The sequence below is a fragment of the Apteryx mantelli genome, chromosome 3, assembly GCF_036417845.1.
Source record: "Apteryx mantelli isolate bAptMan1 chromosome 3, bAptMan1.hap1, whole genome shotgun sequence".
Lineage (NCBI taxonomy): Eukaryota > Metazoa > Chordata > Aves > Apterygiformes > Apterygidae > Apteryx > Apteryx mantelli.
Window position 1 is genome coordinate 84,569,913 of NC_089980.1, and position 26,106 is coordinate 84,596,018.

General features: G+C 39.1%; 1 protein-coding gene across 1 annotated transcript in view; it reads left to right on the forward strand.

The window, feature by feature from the left end:
- Nucleotides 1-20,381, forward strand: part of FRK (fyn related Src family tyrosine kinase) — a 54,637-nt gene extending 34,256 nt beyond the window's left edge. Inside the window, exons 5-8 of the mRNA XM_013958971.1 lie at nt 9,717-9,875; nt 14,918-15,099; nt 17,301-17,466; nt 19,621-20,381. Of these exons, the coding sequence (XP_013814425.1) occupies nt 9,717-9,875; nt 14,918-15,099; nt 17,301-17,466; nt 19,621-19,835 (722 nt within the window). The 3' untranslated portion in view covers nt 19,836-20,381. The remainder of the gene's footprint in view (nt 1-9,716; nt 9,876-14,917; nt 15,100-17,300; nt 17,467-19,620) is intronic.
- Nucleotides 20,382-26,106: the final 5,725 nt, after the last annotated feature.

Sequence of the window (26,106 nt, forward strand, 5' to 3'; positions counted from 1 at the left end):
GTTTCTGTATTAATAGGATGTTCTAAGGATGCACTCACAGTAGACTATAAAACAACAAAAATGGTCACACAAACTTCTGCAGTGGGTTCGTTAGTTAAAAATGAAAATTTTACACTGGAGTAAATAATCATGGATAATATTTGCTGCAAACTTGTTGCTACTACATACAGACTAGCACATTATAGAGGGAGAAGCCCCTTCAACTGTGTTACTCTTTGTTAGTACACTTTGGCTGGGAAAAAGGAGTGGATTAATCAATACCTTTCCTATGTCTTTTTTGTTCACTCTAGTCTGCCTCCTGTTGAGGTCAACAGTAGCAGCCTCATTGATTTCACAGTGGGTTATATTGAATTACGGCACACACAAGCTTCATCTAGGTGAGACATCTGGGTAGCTGGGAGGCTGTGATTGTATACTGTGATGAGGAAGCGGAGCATTACACTTAGTGTTGCTCAAGTGCAGGCTTCGATCCTCAAAGCCATCTTGATAAATTATATAGGTATTACTGACTCTGTTATCAGCATACTTTGTGAAATATTTAATTGCTTTACAGAAATAGATCAGTTTCAAGTGGAAGCATTTAACCTTGCAGTATACTTTTCTAGGGAATTATTCTTTTCCATACAATGTTTTTGCAACTTGGAGTTCCTTATTTCAATCAGTTAAGCACATTAGCTCTCCAAAGCTTGCTTTCATCAATACTCATGAGTAATAGCATTTCAATAACTAAAGAAAAAAAACCAAAGCCCCTCACCCTAATCTGAGTAATAAATGCTTAGTTTGGTACAAATAAAGTTAAAACAAAGGTTAAGTCTGATGATTCCATTCATCTCAATACAGAGGTGATAAGTGAATGGAAAGTGTAGTAGTTCATGAGTAATCAAGAAATGCATCATGTTACATGCTGATGATTGAAGCTTCCAATATTTACATAGCCAATACTTCAGGCTTCAAATATGACACACTATAAAACTCGCCTTTCCTGATACCTGACTCACTGATCTAAATCCAGTTGCCTTCAAATTGGGTTGGGGGGTTATTTTAAAGCAAGGTCTTTTTGCTAAACTTTTTTACTGTGTAGATCCACAGGAAACTGGAAGTTAGGGTGGACAGGACAAGCGACATGGCAAATATAGGGGAGAGAAATAGACTGACTCCTTTGAAAATGGCTTCACAACCAGAGACATTGTGACATGGAACTATGCCCTCATTTCTAACCGGAGTAGATTAATCCTATGAAATAATCACATTTCAAACAATATAGAAGAGCATAAGGCAAATTAGCACCTCATAGATTTCTAGTACTGAAGCCCAGAAAGGGTTCTGCTAGTGTAAGTATTTTCATGCTGAGCTTCATTTTTCAGTACCTATCTGTCATAGCTCATGAATATTCTGAATACTTTGTTGTTATATGCCATTATATTTCACCTCTGTCCTAGAAAAATTATTTAGATTTAATCAAAACACAGCTCATGCTTAACTAGAAAATAACTAGAAGTTTTCTTGTCCTGAGATAGAACTACAGAGAGAAGGTGCCTCTGCTTTCTTTAACAGTTTGTTTCAATGGTATATCACCTATGCCAGTGGGAATGTAGGCCTAATTTCTCATCTGTATTTATCTGACATCTGCTCTTTGATTCTTGTTGTGTCTTCTTGTGCTAAATTAAAAGCTCCCTGGTATGCAATATTTTTTATTTCCCTTCTGATGGTACTTATAAACTGAGCTAAATCAGTTTTCAGTTGTCTTTAGAAAAACTAAATATATTTTCTTGGTATGGTAGTTTCTTCATTTCTAAAGTTGTTTTTTCTGGACCTCCTCTAATTTCTAGCTATTACTGTTAAAAGGCCTAAAATGGATTGTGCGTAGGTAGATGACTTCCAATCCATAGGAAAAAATCAGCTCCTAGAATTCTGGTGAGATGGCAATGATGGACTTTTCCCTGAGGTAATTCCCACTTGATGAAAATGTGTGATTTCTGGCTTATGAGTAACTACAATTTTCAGAAATCTTTTTCCATTCTAGTTTGAAGCAAGAGACAATTCTTCAGATATTGCACACAAACTGGAAATTTCACAAGAGTTTCCTTCCAGAAATATTAATGCCTAGAATAATAGATACATTTTTCTTATTTTTAGGCATCCAAATTTTAGATATATAAGTCTTTCTTTATAACCAATGGAAAAAAGCAGATACTTACATGTCAGATAAATCAGACTCTAGATCAGAAATTTGCACTGCAGTGAGAGAATAATATGCCATTAATGCATGTTTCTTTCCTTTGATTGTAAAGTCTGGACAACTAACTCAGACCTAGGTGTCTGAAAAATTGCCTACAGCTGATGAAATGAATTCAGCTACCAATGGTGTTTTCTAATCCCATGGAATTTACATCAGTGACAAAACTGAGAAAAATGTCAAGTTGCTGGAGCCTCTGAGATCTTAAACTAGGAGACCTGAAAGCCCTCTGACCCAGAACTGCAGATGGACTGGGACTTCTGAGGAGGAAAATGACCCTCCTCTACTGAACCGTGTTGGGTGTTGTTTCCCCTCCTGCATTTATGATTATGTAATGCTTGGGTTAACTGGTTTCAGGATTTGGGTCCACTGGCTTTGGAAGACGAGGATCCAGACACAGCCCTCCAGGATCATGGGGGAGGTTTTGTAAGAGAGTGCTCAACCTGAGAGGTTTTCAGAATTAATGAACCAGTATTTTTCAAAGATTTCCTGATTTTATTGTAAGCTTGTTTCCATCTCTAAAGAAATTGTTCAGCACTTCCCTACTGAAACCTCAGAAGATGAAATCTATATTGATCTAGAATAATTTTTTTCCCCTGACTTTTTAAAGACTTTTTTCAGAACCAGTGGTGGATTGTGGAGTCCTTCAAAATGTCAGAATGATTAGTCTGTGGTCTTTATATTTAGGCAAGATTTCCATTAACCTTGAAGGAAGAGTCACAAGACTCATAATTAAACTAGAGACTTTTGATTAAACTAATACCAAGTCTTGTAAAATATCTCTAATATCTTTTATTAATACATCAATATTTAGAACTTTTTGTTATCCTAAATGTCATTTGTTAATGTGAGACAGGCTCTCATTATGCTAAAAATTTTAACTGTTGATCTGTTAATTAATACCAGCCCTGCTGTGTCACCTTCACACTCCCTGGTGTTTTGTTCAGAGGTTGCACTACAGCATTTTGTTCCCTGGGGTACCCTCCATGGTGGAGGATTTGGATGGTGGTCATGTCCTTCCATCTCCCCCTCTTTGTTTCTCTTTTGATTTCTCTTCTATTCCCACCTCCACTTTTTCTCCCTCATTTTTAGGCAATAATGTTTCCCCCACCACCTTATTGTTACTCCCCCAAACACCCAGGGGAGAATGGCATGGGAAGAGAAGCCCCCAGCACTGGTAAGGTAGCCTATCAGCCATGGTGGCTGCTTACACCCTTTCTGCAGCTATCATAAATGGCCAAGGTTTTGAGTTTCCATCTTCTTTGATCTTCTATCCACTTGTTCAGTCACACACTGGTCCTTGCTATATCCAAACTAGGACCTGTTTCAGTTAAAATGTCAGTGGTGCAACAGGATGATTTTTTCTTTTTCTTTTTTTTTTTTAAGGGACTCCTGTTGACAAAAGTCAAAAGCACTTTTCAGGGTCTATTCCTAATGTGTGAGGAGAAGCTGAAGAGCTTATATTTTATCTATTTGGTGCTCCCGACAACAGGATGCCCATGATGGATTTCATTCTCTATCTACCCTCTGATTATGCAGATTTCTTTTAACATCGTCCTATATCCTGTCCCAAAATAGTCTTTATATTAAAAAAAATACTCCTTCAGAGGAGAATCCCATGGGAACATTTTAAAATACCTATAAAACTCCTTGTCTTATGTAGTCATCTTAGTGTCAAAGGCAACAGAAGCTGCATAACTTTATAGGGGTGTGACTGAAAACACATATACTTTAGGCTTCAAGTGAAAAGTTTGAACAGTGCAGGTTTGTCTCTGTGTCCAGTGCACTGTGAAGAACGCATTTTCCATAGGGAATGTGCAAGTGCACTGTCGTGAACCATCTTATGTTGAAGAATTTCATTAAATGAGCCTCTGGCAGCCTTGTTTAAGCTTTTGGCAGTGAGTTGCTCTAATGTTCTGGCAGCTCATTGAGGACACTAAAGTTTCTTGGAAGAACATTAGTATTTCCAAGCTACAGTGACTAAAATGACTGGCCAGAAGGCCCAGAACTATAGATCTTGTTGAAACAATCTGTTGATCACTGTGACTATAAATAAAAAGCAGTAGAAACATGATGCTTTCGTTCAGATGATTGTCTTATTTGTTTATTGGCAATTCTGCTTTGGAAAAATCTGTGACATTTTACCAAGGTGAAAAAGTAGTGGTGGATGTGTGAATGAAAAAAACAAAACTCAAGAATATCTTTCCCTTAAGGAACATCTTTTCTGACCTTTGTGTTGTTGACCCACAATTATCAGAAAGGTATAGAAAAATGGTCTAGAAGGCAGAAATTGCTACTTTTGTTCTTGGCTCTGCACAACCCTGTCTTGCTGTAGGTCCTGAGCATGTCACTTTACATTTTTGTTTTTATTTCATCATTGAGACATTGTTTTTTCTATTTAAGTGGAAATCATTGCAGCAAGGATTTACACTTTGTCCCATGCTGAGCGTGATGGATTCTCTGGGAACTATTGTCTAGGCTGGCTTGCTTCTCCAACTGTCAGCACATAAAGTAGACCTCTATCATCACCAATTAATCCTATCTAAGAAAATTCCTTCAGCTTGTTCAAGTCGACAGATGCATTTGTCATTATTATATTGTAAAGCATCTCCCAAGTTTCTCTCTTTTGCATGGAAACTGCCAAAGCAGTGTTTGTTTAGGAGACAGTATTCTCGTAATAAACAGTTATCAGATGTATCAATGATATTTTCAGTTCTTGAATATTTCACCTCTTTGGTGCATATGTGGCATAAACAGCTTTGCATTCGGGAAATTCTCACAATTCACCTGAACAAAGAAATTATTTTATTGCATTTGGTTCAGTACCTAACACTAACTTGTAAGTTAGCTTGTGTGTGCTGAGAAAGCTGCTTGAGCATTGTCAAATACCCAACTCATTCTCCTATTAATACGAACAGTTTACGTTCAAATGGTCTCTTGTATTACTAAGAACTTTTACTTTTTAATGTTGTTCCTTTATTACACATAAATCAATTCAGAAGTTCACTGTACATAAGTTCAATGTACTCTGTACATTGGGCCTATAATTATTCAGAAGACAAGACTACTTTGAAGTCATTTTTGAAGGTTTATCAAAAGCTGCAAACAGACTCTCCTCCAGAGTGGCTTATCAAATATTTAAGGACCTCTTAGGCCAGAGGAAACTAGACAGAAATAATTAATTTTCTCTCTAACTCATTTCCAAATTATCAATGTTTTTTTCTTACAGTATGAAGCTTCCTTAGTTCTTCTAGAAAATATTTCCAGAAAGAAAGTAATCAGTACTGATATGCCTGCTTTAAGCAGGCTTAAATTAGAGGTGATTTCTAGAAAAAAAAGGTGAAAAGGAGTTGCTTATTGACACCTATCAACATTATTTTTGTTCTTAAACAGGACTTTAGCATTTACAAAAATATTTCTCACTTGCCACCCCCTCAAAAAAAATCAAAACTGTGTTTTCTTCAGGTACAGATCAATTTATTCCCGAACTGGTGTCTTACACAAGATGCTTGTTATAATAAAGGTTTATGTTAACTAGTAAATTTTTGGCCACTTGGTTGCTACCTATAATAATCCGCTGTTTGTACTATGTTTATCACTTACAGCTAAAAACTTCTACTTCATTAAAAACACATGTATTTAACTGCAAGCTAAAAAAAAGAAATTAGTTTAAACCCCACATGGCATATATTTTATATATTTCATTTATATAAACTTCCTAAAAAAAATGTAACTTCTTTGCCACTATTGTAACAGATTTTATCTAACTGATTTGTAACAGGAATGTTCGTTTGTCTTTTTTTACTTTGCTTTTCTGGTTATTAAAACCCAACCTCAGATAAAACACTGATAAGGACAGTTTTTTTTTTTTTTTAATGTAAGTAAAAGTACTTTTTTAAGTAAGTAAAACTGAATGGACTTTATGAGGCCTTCTACAGACAGCTGGAAGTAACCTCACGATCACAGGTCCTGGTTCTCGTGGGGGACTTCAACCACCCTGATATCTGCTGAAGAGACAACACAGCTAGGCTCAAACAGTCCTGGAGGTTCCTGCAGATCATTGGTGACAACTTCTTGACACAGGTGGTGGAGGAGCCAACAAGGAGAGGTGTGCTGCTGGACCTTGTACTAACAAACAAGGAAGGACTGGTTGGAGATGTGAGGGTGGGGGGCAGCCTTGGCTGCAGTGACCACGAGATGGTGGAGTTCAGTATCCTGCGAGGAGGCAGCAGGGCACCAAGTAGGATCGCAACCCTGGAGTTTAGGAGAGCAAACTTTGGCCTCTTCAGGGACCTACTTGGAGGAATCCCATGGGTTAGGGCCCTAGAAGGAAGGGGTGTTCAAGAGAGCTGGTTAATATTCAAACATCACTTCCTCCAGGCTCAAGAGCAGTGCATCCCTATGAGTAGGAAGTCAAGCAAAGGAGGCAGGAGAGCTGCATGGATGAACAAGGAGCTCCTGGCAAAATTCAAACAGAAGAAAGAAGTATACAGCGTGTGGAAAAAAGGACAGGCCACTGGGAGGAATATAGGAACGTAGTCAGAGTATGCAGGGATGCGACAAGGAAGGCTAAGGCCCGTTTGGAATTAAATCTGGCAAGGGATGTCAAGGACAACAAGAAGGGCTTCTTCAAATACATCAGTAGCAAGAGGAAGACTAGGGAAAATGTGGGCCCATTGCTGAACGGGGTGGGCGCCCTGGTGACGAAGGATGCAGAGAAGGCAGAATTACTGAATGCCTTTTTTGCTTCAGTTTTTACTGCTCAGGCCAGCCCTCAGGAATTCCAGATGCTGGAGACAAGAGAGAAGGTCTGGAGAAAGGAAGACTTTCCCGTGGTCAAGGAGGATTGGGTTAGAGATCATTTAAGCAAACTTGACACCCACAAATCCATGGGCCCTGATGGGATGCACCCACGAGTGCTGAGGGAGCTGGCGGATGTCATTGCTAGGCCACTCTCCATCATCTTTGAAAGGTCATGGAGGACAGGAGAGGAGCCTGAAGACTGGAAGAAAGCCAATGTCACCCCAGTCTTCAAAAAGGGCAAGAAGGGGGACTCAGGGAACTACAGGCCAGTCAGCCTCACCTCCATCCCTGGAAAGGTGATGGAGCAGCTCATCCTGGAGGCCATCTCCAAGCATGTGGAGGACAAGAAGGTGATCAGGAGTAGTCAGCATGGCTTCACCAAGGGGAAATCATGCCTAACCAATCTGATAGCCTTCCATGATGGAATGACTGGCTGGGTAGATGAGGGGAGAGCAGTGGATGTTGTCTACCTTGACTTCAGCAAGGCTTTTGACACTGTCTCCCATAACATCCTCATAGACAAGCTCAGGAAGTGTGGGCTAGATGAGTGGACAGTGAGGTGGATTGAGAACTGGCTGAATGGCAGAGCTCAGAGAGTTGTGATCAGCGGCGCAGAGTCTAGTTGGAGGCCTGTAGCTAGCGGTGTTCCCCAGGGGTCAGTACTGGGTCCAGTCTTGTTCAACTTCTTCATGGAGTGCACCCTCAGCAAGTTTGCTGATGATACAAAACTGGGAGGAGTGGCCGATACACCAGAGGGCTGTGCTGCCATTCAGAGAGACCTGGGCAGGCTGGAGAGGTGGGCGGAGAGGAACCTCATGAAGTTCAACAAAGGCAAGTGCAGGGTCCTGCACCTGGGGAGGAATAACCCCATGCACCAGTACAGGTTGGGGGTTGGCCTGCTGGAAAGCAGCTCTGCGGAGAAGGACCTGGGAGTGCTGGTGGACACCAAGTTAAGCATGAGGCAGCAATGTGCCCTTGTGGCCAAGAAGGCCAATGGTATCCTGGGGTGCATCAGGAAGAGTGTTGCCAGCAGGTCGAGGGAGGTGATTCTCCCCCTCTACTCAGCCCTGGGGAGGCCACATCTGGAGTGCTGTGTCCAGTTCTGGGCTCCCCAGTACAAGAGGGATGTGGCACTACTGGAGCAAGTCCAGCAAAGGGCTACACAGATGATTAGGGGACTGGAGCATCTCTCCTATGAGGAAAGGCTGAGAGAGCTGGGCCTGTTTAGCCTGGAGAAGAGAAGGCTGAGAGGGGATCTTATCAATGTGTATAAAAAGGGAGGGTGCCAAGAGGATGGGGCCAGACAGAATCACAGAATCACAGAATCGCTGAGGTTGGAAGGGACCTCTGGAGATCATCTAGTCCAACCCCCCTGCTCAAGCAGGGTCACCTAGAGCACATTGCACAGGATTGCATCCAGACTCTTTTCAGTGGTGCCCTGTGACAGGACATGAGGCAACGGGCACAAACTGAAACACAGACAGTTCCATCTGAACATGAGGAAGAACTTCTTCACTGTGAGGGTGACAGAGCACTGGAACAGGTTGTCCAGAGAGGTTGTGGAGTCTCCTTCTCTGGAGATATTCAAAAGCTGCCTGGACGCAATCCTGTGCAACGTGCTCTAGGTAACCCTGCTTGAGCAGGGGGGTTGGACTAGATGATCTCCAGAGGTCCTTTCCAACCTCATCCCTTCTGTGATTCTGTGATTCTGTGAAACTTATACATATACTTTAAAGAATACTAGAAATACTTATTGATCTTTGTCATTGGTGTATTATTATTAATTACTTTTGCTGTTATTCAGCTAGTATCACTTTTTTAGTAGATGTCATAAATTAAAGAAAAAAGCTTGTTTTCAAGTTGGAAGAAGTCTATAGAATGATTAAACTGACAGATTCCTTGAAGGAAATATTTGATGATGAAAACAAGTCAGACTTTGTCAACTTTTATATGGTGTAAAGAAATACTATATAATTCATGATTTTAATTATGTTCATCAAACCTCTGATGAAATCTGATTGCTCCTGTATCATCCACAGGGAAAGCTTTTCTTCTTCCACCAGTTCAGGATATATGAGTTCTAATCCTAACTTTGCCACTGACTTTAGCTCCCTGTGCCACTTCTATTTAAAGTTATATATTATATAAACATTATAAACATTTATTTATATTTACATATATAAAAATGCACACACATGCTCCTTATATGCTAAAGCGATTTCAGTGCTTTCAGGCTTTGATTATTGAAACTGAAAAAAATAGTGCCACAAATTTTTATTGCAGCACTATTTATCTGTCAGAAGTTTTATATTCATTATCTAGACATTGCTACCTCAGTTTCTGGTCATTTTGTTAATCAGGAGTAACATAACTTTTTGCTTAAATTTTATCAGCTAACATTCTAGCCTTACTTTTTTCAACCTTGGGAAAACCAATTTTAACCTTTATATACTTGGTGGCTGGACCACGTTTTCTATGCCTATGCAATGTCATATTTCACTCGTTAGTTGTTTATTTCAGCTGCATTGTCTGTTTTCTCTGGGAACTGTGAAGATTTGAGATGCTAATGTACTTGCAGAGACAAAAAACACTCTCAGTTATTCTCTTAAGACTGCCAAGCAGGTAGGAAAGCCTTTAATAGCTTTAGCTTATCTTTTGTTATATGTTGTTGTTTCAGGTTCAATGGATCCAAAGGACTTTCTGAGGGAAGCACAAATAATGAAGAACTTGAGACATCCAAAGCTAATACAGCTTTATGCTGTTTGTACTTTAGAGGATCCAATTTATATTATTACTGAGCTGATGAGATATGGAAGTCTTCTAGAATACCTTCAAAGTAAGCAGACAACTATAAACTCATTTCAAGGGGTGCCACAGCTTTCAGTTTAGTAAATGAACTAACATAAAAGATAGAAGTACAACAGTCTGGTTTAATATAGAAGTGGCAGTATTTGCTGGGGCTGGGGATGGGAAAAAGAAAAAGGTTTATGAATTTTTGACATACCAAATTTTTTTAGAAGATGTAGGAGAGAATCGCTTTCACAGTTTGATTCTTGCCTCATAATGACCCACATTTTTCTGCCCAGTTCTATGAGTAGATAGGAACTTATATGCACAGAATAAAAAGATAAGCATACAGAAGGGAAGATCATCATATTTGACATGCAATGGAGGCATTTCCACAAAATGTATTTAACAGCTTTGAAATCTATTACCAGGCAGGGAAAGACTTTGGTTTGTGTTTGTCCCTTGCCTTTCACATCACGGCTCTTATCTCAGCAGGACTTCAAAGTACTCTTTTGAAGGTAAATAACAGTTAAAAATAAAGTTGTACAGCCTGGAACAGACTAGCAAAGTGATTGCACTTTAAGTTCATCCCAGCTATTGAGAAAATCCTGATCCTAGTGCTGTTCTCCATTTTCAGTTTAGCAAATGCCTCTGAAATCCTAAATGTCTCTAAAGCTGTAATGATCTTTTGAACATAAAATGTTCATTCCAGTTGCCTTGGCAAGTTTATTCTCTGCCTCCAACCCATAAGGCAAAGCCCTGTGAAACACCATAGACAGTATCTACCTTAACACACACCTTCCCCCATCGTCACTGTGGAACTATTTCTTAAGGGAGGCTCAATCCAGGGACAATTACAGCTAAAGAAATATCCATTAGAGGGACAGCCCCATTAGGAACTATGGGGACAGGGGCTACAAGGAACTTGGCCATATCATCTAAAGTTTTGTAGGTATTTAATGGCCAAAGGTAGTGAGGCAATTAAATTTCCTTTAACTTCTGATCTTAGGGGCCTTTGTGTGCAGAGTGCTGCTTATCTGATTGAAAGAGTCCAGCACAGCAAGAAAATGATATCCATGTAAGAAAACATTTATTGCGTGGGAGAAAAAGCTCTGAGAAAGTCAGTATGAATCACAGCTATTGCAAAAGTGAAGATTGGCCTCTGTTTTTGCATGGAGTCCAATATGTTCAGGACACCTCAGTGCTGCAGCCTATGTGTAGATTAGTTGCCAGCCAATGCACAGCAGCTGCCCTTGCTGTAAGTAGGGTGTGTATGTGGACTGATCTGTGCCAAGGCACTGATTCCTACAGCCCTGTCAGAGTGACTGTGAAAAGTCAGTCTAGACAGCCATCAAGGCAGCAGTAAAAATAGCTAGTTGAAAGCAGCCTAATGGTATCTCTCCTTGTCTGATGACCTATGCACAAGAGAATAAACAGAACTAAGAGGTGGAGGCAGAGGTTCAGGCATTCTGATAGCTATCAGTGGGGAAAAGTCATTGCTGTCAATTAGAGTAATAAGGAAACAGATCTGAAGCTAGCATAGAGTTCTGCATCTGGATATGATCTGCATTGGCTGGAGGGCAGTGCATAGCTCCTAATAGGCATTCTTGAGATTCAACCACCTTGAAGACCAGGAAAACATTTCCACAAGGCTCCTAATTTTGTTTACACTATGGGTGAATATGGCAAGCTGGAAAAGAGGGAAAGTCCAGAGATCATTTTTTTGGTCAAATTTCCTCTCCTAGAAATGCCTGGTATATTTTACTGGCTTAAAAACAAAAAAAATCCCACCACCACGACCAACAACAAAAAAAACCCAAACTGTAAGGTAATGTTTCATGCATTCTGACTATCATATTCCAACATAAAGACAGCTATGTAATAGCAATGGGCACGTGACCTCTCTGTGCACTCTGTGAGTATGCTTTCGGATACTTCCTGATGAACACAGCTACGCAGAGTTATTGAGGTGTCACTAATATGAGAAAAATGTAACTGAAAACTTTCTTCATTATTGGATGTGAATGAAATTGTCATAAATGTATGAATGTTTTTATCAGTTGTGATAGACCTGGGGCTTGTTCAAGCAGGGACACAGTCTTGAAATTTGGTGAATTATTACCAAGGCAATGTTCTCAACAGGCAAAAGTGTTGTTTAATTTCTTTTTTTCTTTTTTGTCAAGCATCTGTCAGTGAGAATGTTTTCCTGTGTTTTCTAAATGAGATACTGTGATTGATTTATTAGAACAAGGTGCAAACCTGAGCCTTCTTTAACATTTTCTGTAATAAGTTTTTCATATAAGGGAGATGGTTTTGTCAAAAAACATTAGTAAAAAAGGTCATAGAGATGCTACATTTTCTTTATATGATAAAGAACAAGTCATGGGAAGCTTTTATAAATTCATCAGTAGTGCCTGGTTTTGAGTGTGGAAGTTATATTAACTTTGCTGTTTTGTTGTAGTTTTTCCTTCCAAGAACACTTTGAAACAAGCTAACACACATAATATACTCAGATGAATGCAGATGTAAACTCTTCCCGGCTCAGAACAAGCTAGATGAGAACTAGCTCTGCTCTGGAAATGTCTGTAGCTGTACTAATGCAGTGCTGCGCTTGAACTTGTGTAGTTTGGGTGACCAAACATCCTGGGATGTCAGAGGTGTATTCAGGAATCTTTATATGAGAACAATACATGATTTTCACTTTCACTCATGCTTTCATCCTCTGTCCTGTTGCACAGCTTGCACCTCGTGGTCTGCTGATGATCTTCCCTACAGCTTTCCATCCTTTAGCCCCAGGATGGCAGCGGCTCAGAACCAAGCCTGGGAGAGCATAAGAAATACTGCAGCAGCAAGGGCTGCTGTGGCTTCTTCCCCGCTCCCTCAGCCCACATGCTAAAGGCAGCTGTTCAGCCTGATCTGGGATCCCAAACAGGCCCCATCCAATGAAATAGGCTTTTAGCTGCAACTTCACCTACAGAGGTGGATCCCTGCTCTTTAACACAGTGCCTCTGTGTGTCCTCCTGCTCTGGACTCAAACAATTTATTAAACGCAAGGCTTATGAGTCACCCTTTGGCCATGCCAATGGTATCTTTGGGGTTTCTGTTTGGAGAAAGCATGTGTCAGGTCAGCAGAGCAGAGCATGGGCTGAAGCACAGCCAAAGGTTGGACGAACCTTTGCTTGAGTCTGTCTGCACCTTGTCTGCTGTCACCAGGAGGTAGTTCAGTTTGTGCAGATGAAGGAGCAGTGTGAAAGGGCACATGGTGGGAAGATTTTAACTCTGAGTCACACATGCTACTTTCCAAAACCCATGTACCCTCTCACAGGTACTGTACATCTTTAGCTACCTTCTGATTAAATGCAACATATGCTTCATTCATGGATTTACATCTTTGTCCAGCAAGTGAGTAGTAAATGTCTGCCAGTTATCAGAACTGCAAAACTTCAGAGTGCTATGTTATTCTGTGGCCTGATGATGGATTTTTCTCGATGGTTAAGCCATAGTTTGTCACATAGCCTGATTTTTCTCCCTCTCTCTTTTAAAGGTCAAGGCTGCTATTAAGCATATGTACAGGGGAGGAAAAGAATTTCTGAGTCAATAATAGAAGTAAATAATCTCAGTCCTGGATTATCATGACAATGAGTTTAACCTCGAAAAGGAAGTAGGACAGTACATACACAGGACAAATTTAATCATCTAAAATTCATTTCTTTTACCTATTCATCTTAGAACATCCAGATGAGCAGGAAATTCAAAGCCTGGAGATTGCAGAATAGATTAGTAAACAATAGAATTTCACACTCTTCATAAGGGATGACTGCAAGGTTAGGTCAGATAAAATGCCAGAACTGAAGGAGGCTATGCAAAACAATGCTAACACACTTTCAATACAAATCAATTCAAAATAGCAGCGGAAAGCTGCCAGCTACAAATGATTTATTTCTTTAACCCAGGGACACTAAGGAACATTCGCCATTGTTAGTGAGAAAGGAGAACTGCCAATGAATACAGCAGCAAACACAGCTTTATGGTATTGGGAAGATTTTGAAATAGAGAGTTGAAGCTGTTTTGAGTATTAGAGGCTACCGTGGTAGGCACTTATGCTTCAGTGCTGCAGGCTCTGGGTTTGGATGGCTGACGTATGAATATAGCACTGATTTGGCTTACCCAGATTACCTAACTGTATGAATTCTTTTCTCTGCTGCGATGAGTTCAGCTGTCCCCAAAGTGCCACAAAGGCCCTGAATTTGAATTCTAATGTGTTATACTCCAGTGACATTTTTTGGTATCTGTCTTACTATTTATGGCTGCAGTTTTTCATCGCCCTAAGGCTCTTTCCTTCATTTGTGGAGGCAACTTTTTCTGCTCAAAGTTCTTTTACTGCTTTGTCTGAACAGCCTATCTCTGATTGCCAAGTCTCTATTTCTGGGACTTGCTGATCTTACAGTGGTGTGAATGGCATGCACATTGCTTCAGAAAGTTCTACAAAAGAAGCAGGCAGCTTGAAAGAACTCAAGGAGTCTTAGTATTGAGGAGCAGCAACAGAGATAGCAGCATGAAGCAGTCAAGCGGACTTGAAAGTGAAAATGATAGTTACACTTGACAGCAGATGGTGTATTTCCTAGTAAGAATCATTGGACAATGGGGAGCAGGGCTCATTTTCTGCTTTTCCCTCTTCGGTCAGCTTTGGCTACACTCAGTGAGTACATCCATTAGCTCTTAATCATATTTTGGAACAGGTTGCACACTTGTTAGAAAGGCAAAACCTGCATTGCTATCAGTAGACAAATGCTTTGGAATTCTTTGGAATGTTTCAACAACTCCTTCTAGGCCTAAATCAGCTGCTGAATTTAGTATGGTATCTACCCTTCCATTCAAGATGGGAGAGTCCCTGTTACTCAATTGTAATAAAACTAGCTGCATAACTTTATGTAGTATCATTTACTCAACCGCTAGCATTTTGTTGGGCTCTTTTTATTGCATTACTTGGCCTTCTCAAGCATGTTGGCTATTTGGACCAGTTAACTGTCATGTTATTTATAGTTGAATACCATAAATGTTATGTTATCCTTGTTGTCTTCTTTTAAACAGATGACGCGGGCTCCCAAATCTGTCTGTCACATCAAATAGACATGGCTGCTCAGGTGGCTTCAGGGATGGCTTACCTTGAATCCCAGAACTATATTCATCGCGATCTGGCTGCCAGGAATGTCCTTGTTGGTGAACACAATATTTACAAAGTGGCAGATTTTGGACTTGCAAGAGTTTTTAAGGTGGGTTGTGAGAAGATGAATTGGCAGTTGGAACTCCTCCACTTCAGCTCTGGGAGAAAAATAGAAAAGATCAACTAAAGCATGAACTGTAAACTCTGAATTGTTGGTGTCAAGCAAAAGGCATGTCCAGGGGAAAAAAAGGAGCTTCCATAGTGTTCCCTTGTATCTTCTACTTGCATTACCCAGTGCAAGTTTAGAAGCTGGCCTGTGCCTTTGCGCTAGTTGCTAGACAGCAGTCCAGCTGCTGTTCCCACTCAAGCACCAAGAAAGGAGCCTGGTAGGCTCATACCCTTTGCCGCACAACCTTTTTCCACAATGCCAGTGTCTGGCATATGGAGAGAGATGGCAGGAATTATGGTAAGGGTTATATTCCTGAGCTTGTAAAGGAAGGCGTATAAGAATCTATTGACAGCTATTCCTTCCTTTATCCCTTCCTCACTTCCTCTGTGGTGCCTGGGAATGCAGATTACCATCATAAAAAGATCTTATTCCTCTGCACAGCTAACAGCAGAGTTCATAAGGTGAGCTCTCAGGCATTTAAACCTGATGCAGTTTCAAGTTCTTTGCCATTGCACTGTTTTTTTTCTTTTTCCTTAGTCTTTGAGGCTGTGGAATACCCAGTAATGATGTCTGGGATAGCTGCAGTTTAGAAATGAAATTTCCTTCTTCTTAAAAGGTATCAATGAGAGTTGGAAAGATTTGGCTTACCATATTTTATGGATTTCAGCATGCAATCTATAATTTGTGAGGTCTTATTATTGTTTTTATTGATTTATATTCTTGCACTGAGAGGGAAAAACTGAGAAAAAAGCCCTTTCCTTCTAGTTTTTTTTTTTTTTTCCATTCAAGAAGCAGAAATTGAGGTTCATAACAGACTTAGATTTATTACATATTGAAGTATAAAATAATGGCTTGACAATGGCATCAGGGACTTTGAAAGTGCTTTTTGCTTAATTTTCATTCTTATATTTATGCATAAAGGTGAGACTGCACATTTTCTTAACATGAAAAATATATATCTTAAATCAACTATACTTACAATGCTTACTATCCTCACTAGAGAGGTCATAACTTACAGTTGTTGACATTTCCTGTTAAAACTGAACTTTTTCCAAAATAGTCTGTCACAAAGTATTCTTGGCAGACTTCCTTAGGAATGTTATGGCTCCTAAGCCAATGTATTAATGTGATCACATGCAAAGATCTGAAAGTTGTAGGTGAGAGAAGTAAAGCACAGAGCATTAATTAGCATCATTCCTTGTTCCCAGAGAAGAGTATTATGGTCAGGATGCCAGCTGTGTCCATATGTAGTTACAAAACACCAACAGTCATGATCTTATCTAAAGTGTAGGACAAGATATTATGGCTAGGAAAGAATACATTCCATATATAAAACAAAACAAAACAAAATGCCTGTACACATTTGTCTAAATTTGCTTGTGAAAAACCTGACAAAGGCTTGGATGTGGATGGTATACACTAAGCTATATTTAGGAGTCAGAGACATAATAAATGTTCCCAAAGCTTAAATATCTGTGCTCTAAAGCTTTAAGGACATGAGTCTATGGGTAAAGGAAAATTAACTCAAATTGCAAGTAAATAATTTTTCCTTTTCTGTATGTCTGTCGTCTTCACTTTGCATGAATTAATTGGAGCCACTGTAGGCTAATATGTTAATTTAAATCACTTGGAGTTTGTTCTCTGGTCCTGAAACTTGCTTAAGTGATTGTTACAAAGTCAATGGCCCTTCAACACTGCAATAAATCACAAAACAACGGTTCTGAAATTCATTAGCTTTTGCTTTTGCCTTTTCCATTTAATGAAGACCAGACATGAAGCCATTTGGTCTCTAGTGCCAGCAGGATGCTTATGCTGCCACTTCTGTCAGACTTTTGAAATCCTGCGTGCAAGATCCAGAATTCACAGTAGCAGGTCATAATTAATCACAAGCCATTCCAACACTGCGTGCTCACTTGAAATGATAAATGCTTTAAAAAAGTGTCTTACGAACAGCAGTGTTTCTCAGCTATAAACTCCGATTCAGCAAAAGACTTCATTAAGTGCATGCTTTAATACCCTTAAATGCAAGTGCTTAACTCAAAGAAGGGTAAGCTTAAGCACATGGTTAGCTTAGTCAGGGGGCTTAAGTGTTTTGCTGAACAAGATCCTAAGTCAAGCTTGCTTTGTTTTATCCATGACAGGTAGAAAATGAAAATATATATGAAGCTAAGCATGAAACAAAACTCCCAGTGAAATGGACAGCCCCTGAGGCAATCCACTGCAATAAATTCAGCATTAAGTCAGATGTGTGGTCATTTGGAATACTTCTATTTGAAATAATCACTTATGGGAAGATGCCCTATGCTGGTAAGTATTTTTACCTAAAGAATGATTTCTAATGACTTTTTCCTTTAAAAGAGATATAAAAAAGTTGAATGTTGAACTACAGCCAAAGGGTTAAACCTGTAAATAGAGAATTAAGGGTGTCCAAATGAGGCCCATTTAGTAGGTTAGACCTTCTGGCTGCCCCAGGCTCCCTGGGAGCTTTCCAAAGCCTGTGATTACCAACCATTCAAGTTTTGTCTGGCTGGAATCAACTTGCATTTCACAGGCACCTAAGCCAACTGGCTGTATCCCTCAGGCACCAGATCAAAGATGCCAACTGCTGTTATGTGGAAAAGAGGAAGGTTTTTCTCACCCTGAGGTTTTTATTTTTGTTTGTTTATTTTTTTGGCAGGGTGGGGAGTTGGGTGTTTTTTGTTTTGTCTTTTTTTTGTTTTAGGATATCATATGGAAGGACAGAATATAATGTGTGGACTGCTGTACAGGCTTTTCAGGAAGGAGCTGTCTAAAAAATGAAGCAGGGTGATTTCCCCTCCCTCTTTTGACTATTGCAGTGAAGACCCTTCATAATGATAAGGATCACCAGAATTAGGCATAAAATTTCATTAACCTCAAAAAAGTAGATTAAATAGTGTGAGAGCAGCTAGTATTCCTAGCACTCTGAAAAATGTTCAAGGAACCGTGGCTCCAATAACACAAGATATCAATGAAATAACTGACTGTGACTCATTTTGTATTGGTGAGGAGAACCCAAGGGAAGGACTGACACAATGAAACTTACGCTGCATCCATACAGGCTTGAAGGCTGGTACATTCACCATAAACTACATTTCACAGGGTCCCATATTGACATCATTTCATGTAAAAGCAAGAAAAAAAGTTTTGATTCCCACCCTTACCTCCTGTGAAATCATTTGGAAGAAATAAACAAAAGCCAACAATCCTCAACACTTTTTTATAAAAACTTATACGTGTGCGTGTGCGTGTGTGTGTGTGTGTAAACTCATGTATATAGATAGATAGATAAGCTTTTCAAATATACATTATATGTAACACCATGGTTCTTTGTGCTGTTGACAGTATGCTCAGTTTTATACTTGTACCTTGTAAAGGCACAATTTACCTGTAACTTTACAGTAGACAATGTCCTTGTGCCAAGGTTGTTTGGCTTTTTGATATCACTTCCAGGAGTCTGTTCTCAGTAATCAGTTAAGAGGAAAGGTTATGTGGAATCACAGTTGAAAGATCAAGCTCTGGTAACCTGTGGGGTTCAAATTCTGGAATATAAATCAGGTGTTTTCCATTGATTATATTAATAGAGCCTCATTTATTGTTGTATTAATTTCCAAAACCACACAGTGGCTGTGAAAAAAAAACCCACAAAACAAAATAAAAATTCTGTTAGGATGTATCAAGAAGAGTATAGTTTTCTACTATATAGACTGCTAAGGTCTCAGCTGGAGCAACATTTGCAATTTGAGCAGTGTGGTTCAAAGAGTTCAGTGGAAATATCATTCAGATATCTAAGAAAAAGAAGGAAAGATTACATGGTTTAAAATTACAAAATTTAGTTTAAAGAGTAGAAAACTGAAAAAAAAAAAACCCACAGAAATAGTCTTAGTATATAAAAGGTGCAGCAAAAAGAAGGGAATAGTTTCTCCATGGCTGGTGGTGACAGGACACAATGTTATAGGATAACTGCACCAGGGAAAACTTAGGGCTGATGCTAGTGAAAATTTTTTAAGTGTGAGGAAAAATCAGCAGTGGGACAGATTGTCTTGGTAGAATTTAGAGTCATGGGGAGTAGAGGGCCTAAGGAACAGATTAAGTGAAATAGATGTCAGAATAATTTAGGTAAGGCCTGTGTGGTGGAAGAAAAAGTGTCACTGAGACAAACTCATTTGATAGGCCTCTTGGGTGATGTAGAGTCAGCAGTGAAGGGTGAGGGGATTGGAAAGTGCTGGTGGTGCTTTTTAACATCTGGTTTGAGAACTTCTAGTGATTTCCATGGCCATTTTCCATTGAATTGTTCTCAGCTCTGTCCATAAGTACGTATGCCTTACAGGTGGGAAGTTGATCGCCTCATCTCCACCAGAACCAGGGACATGCAACCTTCTGTGTGCCCAAATGGACCCTAAATATTCTGATAAATTCCTTCTGTCTTAAAAATGACTGCAGGTATGGCAGGACACCAAGTGATACAGATGCTGGATAAGGGATACAGACTTCCTCAGCCAGACAATTGCCCAAAGCCGCTCTACGATATCATGCTGCAATGCTGGAATGCGGAAGCCAAAGGACGGCCCACATTCGAAACCTTGCAGTGGCAGCTGGAAGACTATTTTGAAGTGGGTGATTCGTCCTATGCAGATACACATACTATTTTAAAATGAACCCTGAGGCAAGGGCTGAGGAAAAAACTAATGATCACTTCAATGAACCTGACTGGAAGGGTCGCTGTGAAATCAATTTAACCTCAAATGTAGAACGAGAGGCTATTAGATGAAACTAATGAATTTGGTACATTTTTATGCCTGTGTCAATACTCAAAGACATTTAAGATTTTTGCTGCTGGTAAGTGTTTTGCAAGACTAAGCATCAGAAGGCTGGAGGGATGGGGGTTTCTAAAATATAAACTCTCTTCTATTTATTTTTTAAATAACAGATCATGAGAATGAACAAACAAAATGAATGTCGTTCAATAAACATTGTAACATTTCCTAATTTCTTTATTAGAACAGTTATTTTTTGTTCCTTAGATTTTTGATTCCTATCAATTTGTTCTTATGAAGGAATCTGATTGCTGCATGCACAGCAGGATCTGTGCTTTGAGACTTTTCTTATTAAAAAAATAAATAAATAAATCCTGTGACTGTGATGATGGCAAAACCCAGATTAATTGCCTTGCTTAGACCATGTGCCTTTGCTATGTAAGAAAATAAAACACGTTTGTTGTAAAAAAGGAAATTTTTTGTTTTGTGGTTGCAAAATTTTTTTTTTTATTAGTTTGACTACTATGTCTCTCTTACAAGAATGAACACAAATATTATTAGATTCTTAATGCTGAATATCAAATAGTGTTATGGAACAGATGAGTTATTGTCCACTGAAGTGTAAGGATTTGTTTTATAGTCCATCAAGTTGAGAAATGTTGGAGGAAAAGTTTTTTTTAAATGAAATCAAGACTGCCTTCACATTTTGGAGAGAACTTTCTCCCACTCTGCTGCCCAAATTGCCAACCTTCTCTACCACAAGGCCTGCAGCAGGTCTGGGTATTTTGCAGAAGACCTAGCAATTCATGCTTCTTTCTTCTCCAGATGTAACTTTAATACAGTAGATTTAAATAATAGATGATCCAGCTTATTTTGTTTCATGGGGAAAGGGAGCCCAGGTGTTTCTGCTTCTGGCTTTACAGTTACAGGTTTAGAAGTTTTTTCCAGTTCTTCAAATTAATTAAAATATGAGTTCTGCCAAAATTGACAGTTTTATGTTCTCAGTTGTGAGGTTTAGAGAACCGAGTTTCACTTATTTACTTATGAATCATCAGTTAATTATTTAACATAATCCAGGAATTAATAGCTGTACTGTGTTCACATAGTGTGGGCTCAGTATAAGTGTGCTATCATTTTCTTCTAATATCAGTAATATGTGGTGTCTACACATATGGTCTAAAAAAGGTATAAATAAATGAAAAGATTCATTACTTTAAAGGTGGGGTCACTTTTATTACTTCTGTTCTTTATTATTTCCTTTTCTCCTTTTTAAACTTCAAACCCATTCATCTCAGTGCCTTGCTTCTAATTTTTAATTTCCTTTTTCCCTCCTCTACTTTTGGAAGGCAGCACACCATTTTCTTTCCCCCCATACACAGCTCCTATGTACTATCTGTTCAGAACTCCATTCCTTATTTATTTTCTCCTCTTTCTATCTTACTATCCCTATATTCTCTCTATTGTTCTATTTCTGTTCACCTTCATTTTCTGTGCAATGTTTCTCCCTAGTAGCACTCTCTATACTAGTTACATTTGTAAAGCATAGTACAGCGATAATTAATTAGCTGTCATAACATCCATGCAATTTTGGAAAGTCACCATCCACTCTGAAAGAAGAGGTTAAATACTTTGGCCAAACTCATCCTGATAAGAATTGGCTTTGAATGAACTTGGCTTGGAATGAACTTTGCTCCCAAGGAAAGTCTTGTGCTGGAATACCATCCCTGTTTGTTTTGAGGCTCGTGCTAACTACTGGCTCATAGCCCCAACAAGATGTTATTTATGGTTATCAAGCCTCCATCAATCCACGTGTCGCTGTTCTGGCTAGGAGCTATGTTAGCACCATTACAATATGAGGTTAGCAAATTCCACAGAATAGTTTTATGTAATAAGAATAGGAATGTTGTTATTTCTCAGAAAAATCTCTGCATCAAACTTTCAATCTTGATGTTCAGGCACTATTTCCAAGATGATTTTTCATACTGAAAACATTAAGAGTGTTGTAAATAAAAATTGATTTTGCTCATTTAAATAAAAAATACTGATAAAAGAGGTAAAAGTTTAAAAAGCACAGAGGTGTGCAATTCAGAGGAGTCTATGTCTTTTTTTTTTTTTTTTTTTTCAAAGATGAGTTGCCAAGAAAAAGAAATCTACATTAGGGAAATAACAAAGTAATCAGAATTCCAAATTATACCAAGTGCTGGCCTCTACCTTTGGGTGGAAGTAAACAGGATCCTGCAGTACCTTTAAATGCCTCCACTGAAGTAACACCAATAATTCTGAAGAAAGTGTATCTGTATAGGAAACAACTTCCTAAACCAACATATAGGGAATAGAAAGGCTATTCATCCTGTTGAGGTTGGATGACTTGTCTCCTTAATTTCTCCTGTAGTCAGAGAGATAGAAGATCCTTTAGATGGTGAATCAGTGCACCAAAATTACATTTCTTCTCTTAATCACCCCAGTGGACCTCTTTCTGTCTGCTGAGTGTAAGGGTAGCCAGAAGAGACGAGCCTCTTAGTTGAGAGGGTGTGAATAACCCATCTGTTCTAAACTCAGACTAGCCGCCTCAAGCTCCCTCTACCAAACATGGCCTTAAGATCTGCCTCCATGTAGCTGAAAACAGCAGAAGCTGCAGGCAAGCAGGAGTTCGCTGGGCTGTGTGAGGAGCAGGCGCTGGTGTCTGCTGCTCTGCAGGTGATGGGGCCTGGCACGCTGGGCTGCTGCTGCCGGTCTGAGTCCCCTGCCATTTTTCATGCCATTTTTCCTCTTGCGCTTTTACTCCTCACACTTGTGCAGATGTAGATGGTTAATGGAGCATGGACCTACCAGCTGCCTCGAGTATGTGCTGGCCCAGAGTAGGGGGCAAGCAGCAGTGCTGTGTGACAACATGATGCAGATTCACTTTGGTGGTTCTTATTCTCAGCACTACATCAAACAAATTAACTTATTTTGTCTTCATCTTTGAGGCAACATCCTCCTTAAGGCATCTCAGAGCACCATGACCAAAAGATCTCCCCAGCCTCAACAGCTACCAGCTTGGACATCTTGGTCTCTGACCCCAGCCGCTCTGTCCTCTCTGATTTGAAGGCACATGTTTGGCCTCCCCAAGGCAATGTAGTGCCAGTTGCTGGAGCAGGTAAAAGGGTGCAGGCAGCCCCTGTCTTCCCAGCTTTAATGCCATTTCCTTAGTGCATGCTCTGTGACTAGCACAGTCTCTTTTCTTAGAAGAAGCTGAAAGCAAGGACAGTCAGGAAATCAGGTAGGTGGTAGGGCAGGATGTTCGTTTTCTCTTTCATGGAGCTGCTGGGAGAAAGGCTGGTGCCTGGCAGAGTCCCTTTGCCACTATCAACAGGCCAGCTGAGGCCATGTTTGAAACCACAGATGTTGTTATGAGAGCCAATGGTTCCTCTTTCTGGCATAAATCTATGCACTTGCTTCCTTATTTTTGCTTGTCCCTAAAGCCAGTCCTTGTTATACCAGTTAAATTATGCCACTCTAATTGAGCTCTGATTTTGGATCTCTTTTTCCTTGGGCTTGTCCCCCCTGACAAAGGAAAGAAAAATCAGCAATGGAATGGAATCAGCAAAGCAATGGAAATAAAGAACAATATGGAAAATTAAATATTTGTTCTCAGTTCTTTCCTTCTCTGTATATTTGCAGTCAAAAGGATCCATTACTGGGAAAGCCTGGAGGGAGAAGGCAACAAAAGGTGATAAACATTGATAGAATTAAATTTGCTTACAGGCAATGCAACAAGCAAAACTATACCTTTCCAAGTCCAATCCATTTTATAATAATTTTATTTATATGACAGATAACAATTATTGTCAGAAGCCTTTGCTATGACTTGATTTAAATCAAACAGTAAAGTTATCTTTTCCAGTTATAGTGCACTGTAAGATGGGTTTAACTTATCTCATTCTATTCTTGAGGCCTTTTATGTTCAAGGTTCTGCTAGAGCTATCTATTGCACTTGTTTTTACCTGATAGATCATGGAGGGAAAATAATGGATTCAGTTATGAGAAACTGTAATAGATTTTTTTGAACTGACATAAATTTCTATGTTTAGATAGAATAAAAGGATCAGGAAGAGATAAGTTGAAGTTTTCTACAATAGACCAGTTCTTGTAAAATTCACTTCACATAAATTGTACTGAGACATCTTTTATGTAATGTTTTATTTATGTAATTCAGTTATTCTTTGAGAACTACATCATTTTATGTGGTCCTACAAAAAATGATTTTGACATAGCTTAAAAATGTCCAATCAAAAAGGAAGAATCTCTACTTTTCTTAAACTGTCCATTCTTCAAAAAGTTATGGAGCAGCACAATTTTATTTCAAACTGCAAATATTAGGGGGTACCTAGACTTTATTTTTGATTCCTATAGGAGAAACTTTCAGATTATCTGCATTCAGGAACATATGTAAGCAGACTACACATATGATAGGGCAATAGGGAATCTTCCATCACTCGTAACGTTTTATTCCTTTTCTTTTCATTTTTTTCATTTTATCACATACTTCCTCTCTGAATGACCTGAATAGAAGCAGCAGTTTTCTCTGTGTGGACTTGTAACTTTGTAAGGAATTGCACCAGTGGAGTGCATTATTTCACTGTAGTTCAGACCCAACAAACTGTCAGTGCATGTGCCTGGAGCACATGATTCATCCAAGTGATTTGCTCCATATGCTCTGGTTATATTTCACTCATTTAAAAAGTGCTGTAGCCCCATGTCCACTTGTGTCCCCCACGGTCTGTGACTGTGACTCACTGGTTAGCTGTTCGTTGTGCATGGGTCATGGAGCAGATAAAAATGCTGCATGTAGGAGTTGTGCCACTGTGCTCAAAGGGCTCCAAGTGTGTGGTACACCTTCATGCAAAGCCGTGTGGCTGCCATTCTGCCTGGTGAGCATCTGCACCAGATGTGTTCTCCAGCATGCGATGGACCCCTGACTCATTTTCCTGCTGGAAAAGTTTGCTGGGAAAAACTCTGCATATACTTGAATAACATGCTGAACTGGGGTCTTCAGAACTGAACTCCATTCCACCCACGCTTACCATTAGTGGGTCCATGTAATTTCTCTCTCAGTCTGAGGCTTCTCAGGAATGACAAATACAAAATAAAAAGATCAATATGAGAAATGACATGTACAAGCAAGCTAGGGAAATCAGTGAAAAGTACTGTGGCATTTTAATCTTCACAGCTACAGTGTAATGAAGAATACGGACCTGCCTTATTTAGGCACAGAGAAAATTAAAATGCACATTTGAAATGTTCGGTCTTCTAGAAATGAATCGTAGCCCATCCCTGGATCTAAATATCACTAGGCTTGAGGAACTGAAGAAAAATTGTACCTTGGTTCCCATCACTCATTTCAGCAAAATAAATTCTGTTAAAATTAGGCAGATATGAGAGAAGAGAGGTTTACAACAACTTATTCCTTCCCCCTCCTTTCTTTATCAGTATTATACAGAAGGATTAGAACTCCCACAGCTTAAAAAGATTTTTTAATTACACTAACAGATGAAGAGAGATTTTTTAATTCTTTTTTTCAAGTGAAGAAAAAAGTTGTCTTTAAGATTATTCCTAAAGCTACCCTTCAAAAAGAAAAGTGAAATGTAGAAAGAGTTTATCACACTTTTACAATTGTTCATGTCTTTTTAAAATTCAAGAGAAAAAAACATTTCAGAATGAACAGTTGCTACTGAATTTATAAAAAGCACTCTTTGGATAAGCTGATTGTACTATTTACACTATTAAAGAAAACAAAAACATATTGCACCACATTCTTTCCTGTAATTTCTTTGATATGAATATCTGAATATGCTGATTGTATTTCTGTCTTTTAATATACTGCATATTTCAAATATATAAATACAGAAACACCAAAGCAAAATTTTATTTTTATTTTCTGTCTCTCTGTGCAGTTGGATAGTTATATCTCTCTGCTTAGAATAATATTTAAACATGTTTTTGTCATTGGCCATATCTGTTATTTTGCATTGTTTCTCTCGATTTTTTTTCTATTCTTCTCCTTTTTTAATTCTACTCATATGTTTTTACACTATGTTTTGTTTGCTTATTTGCAAACAACAAAACCTGTTCATATTCTAAAATGCTCTATTACCCTGCTAATTATTTTAAATGATGAAAAATAGCATGA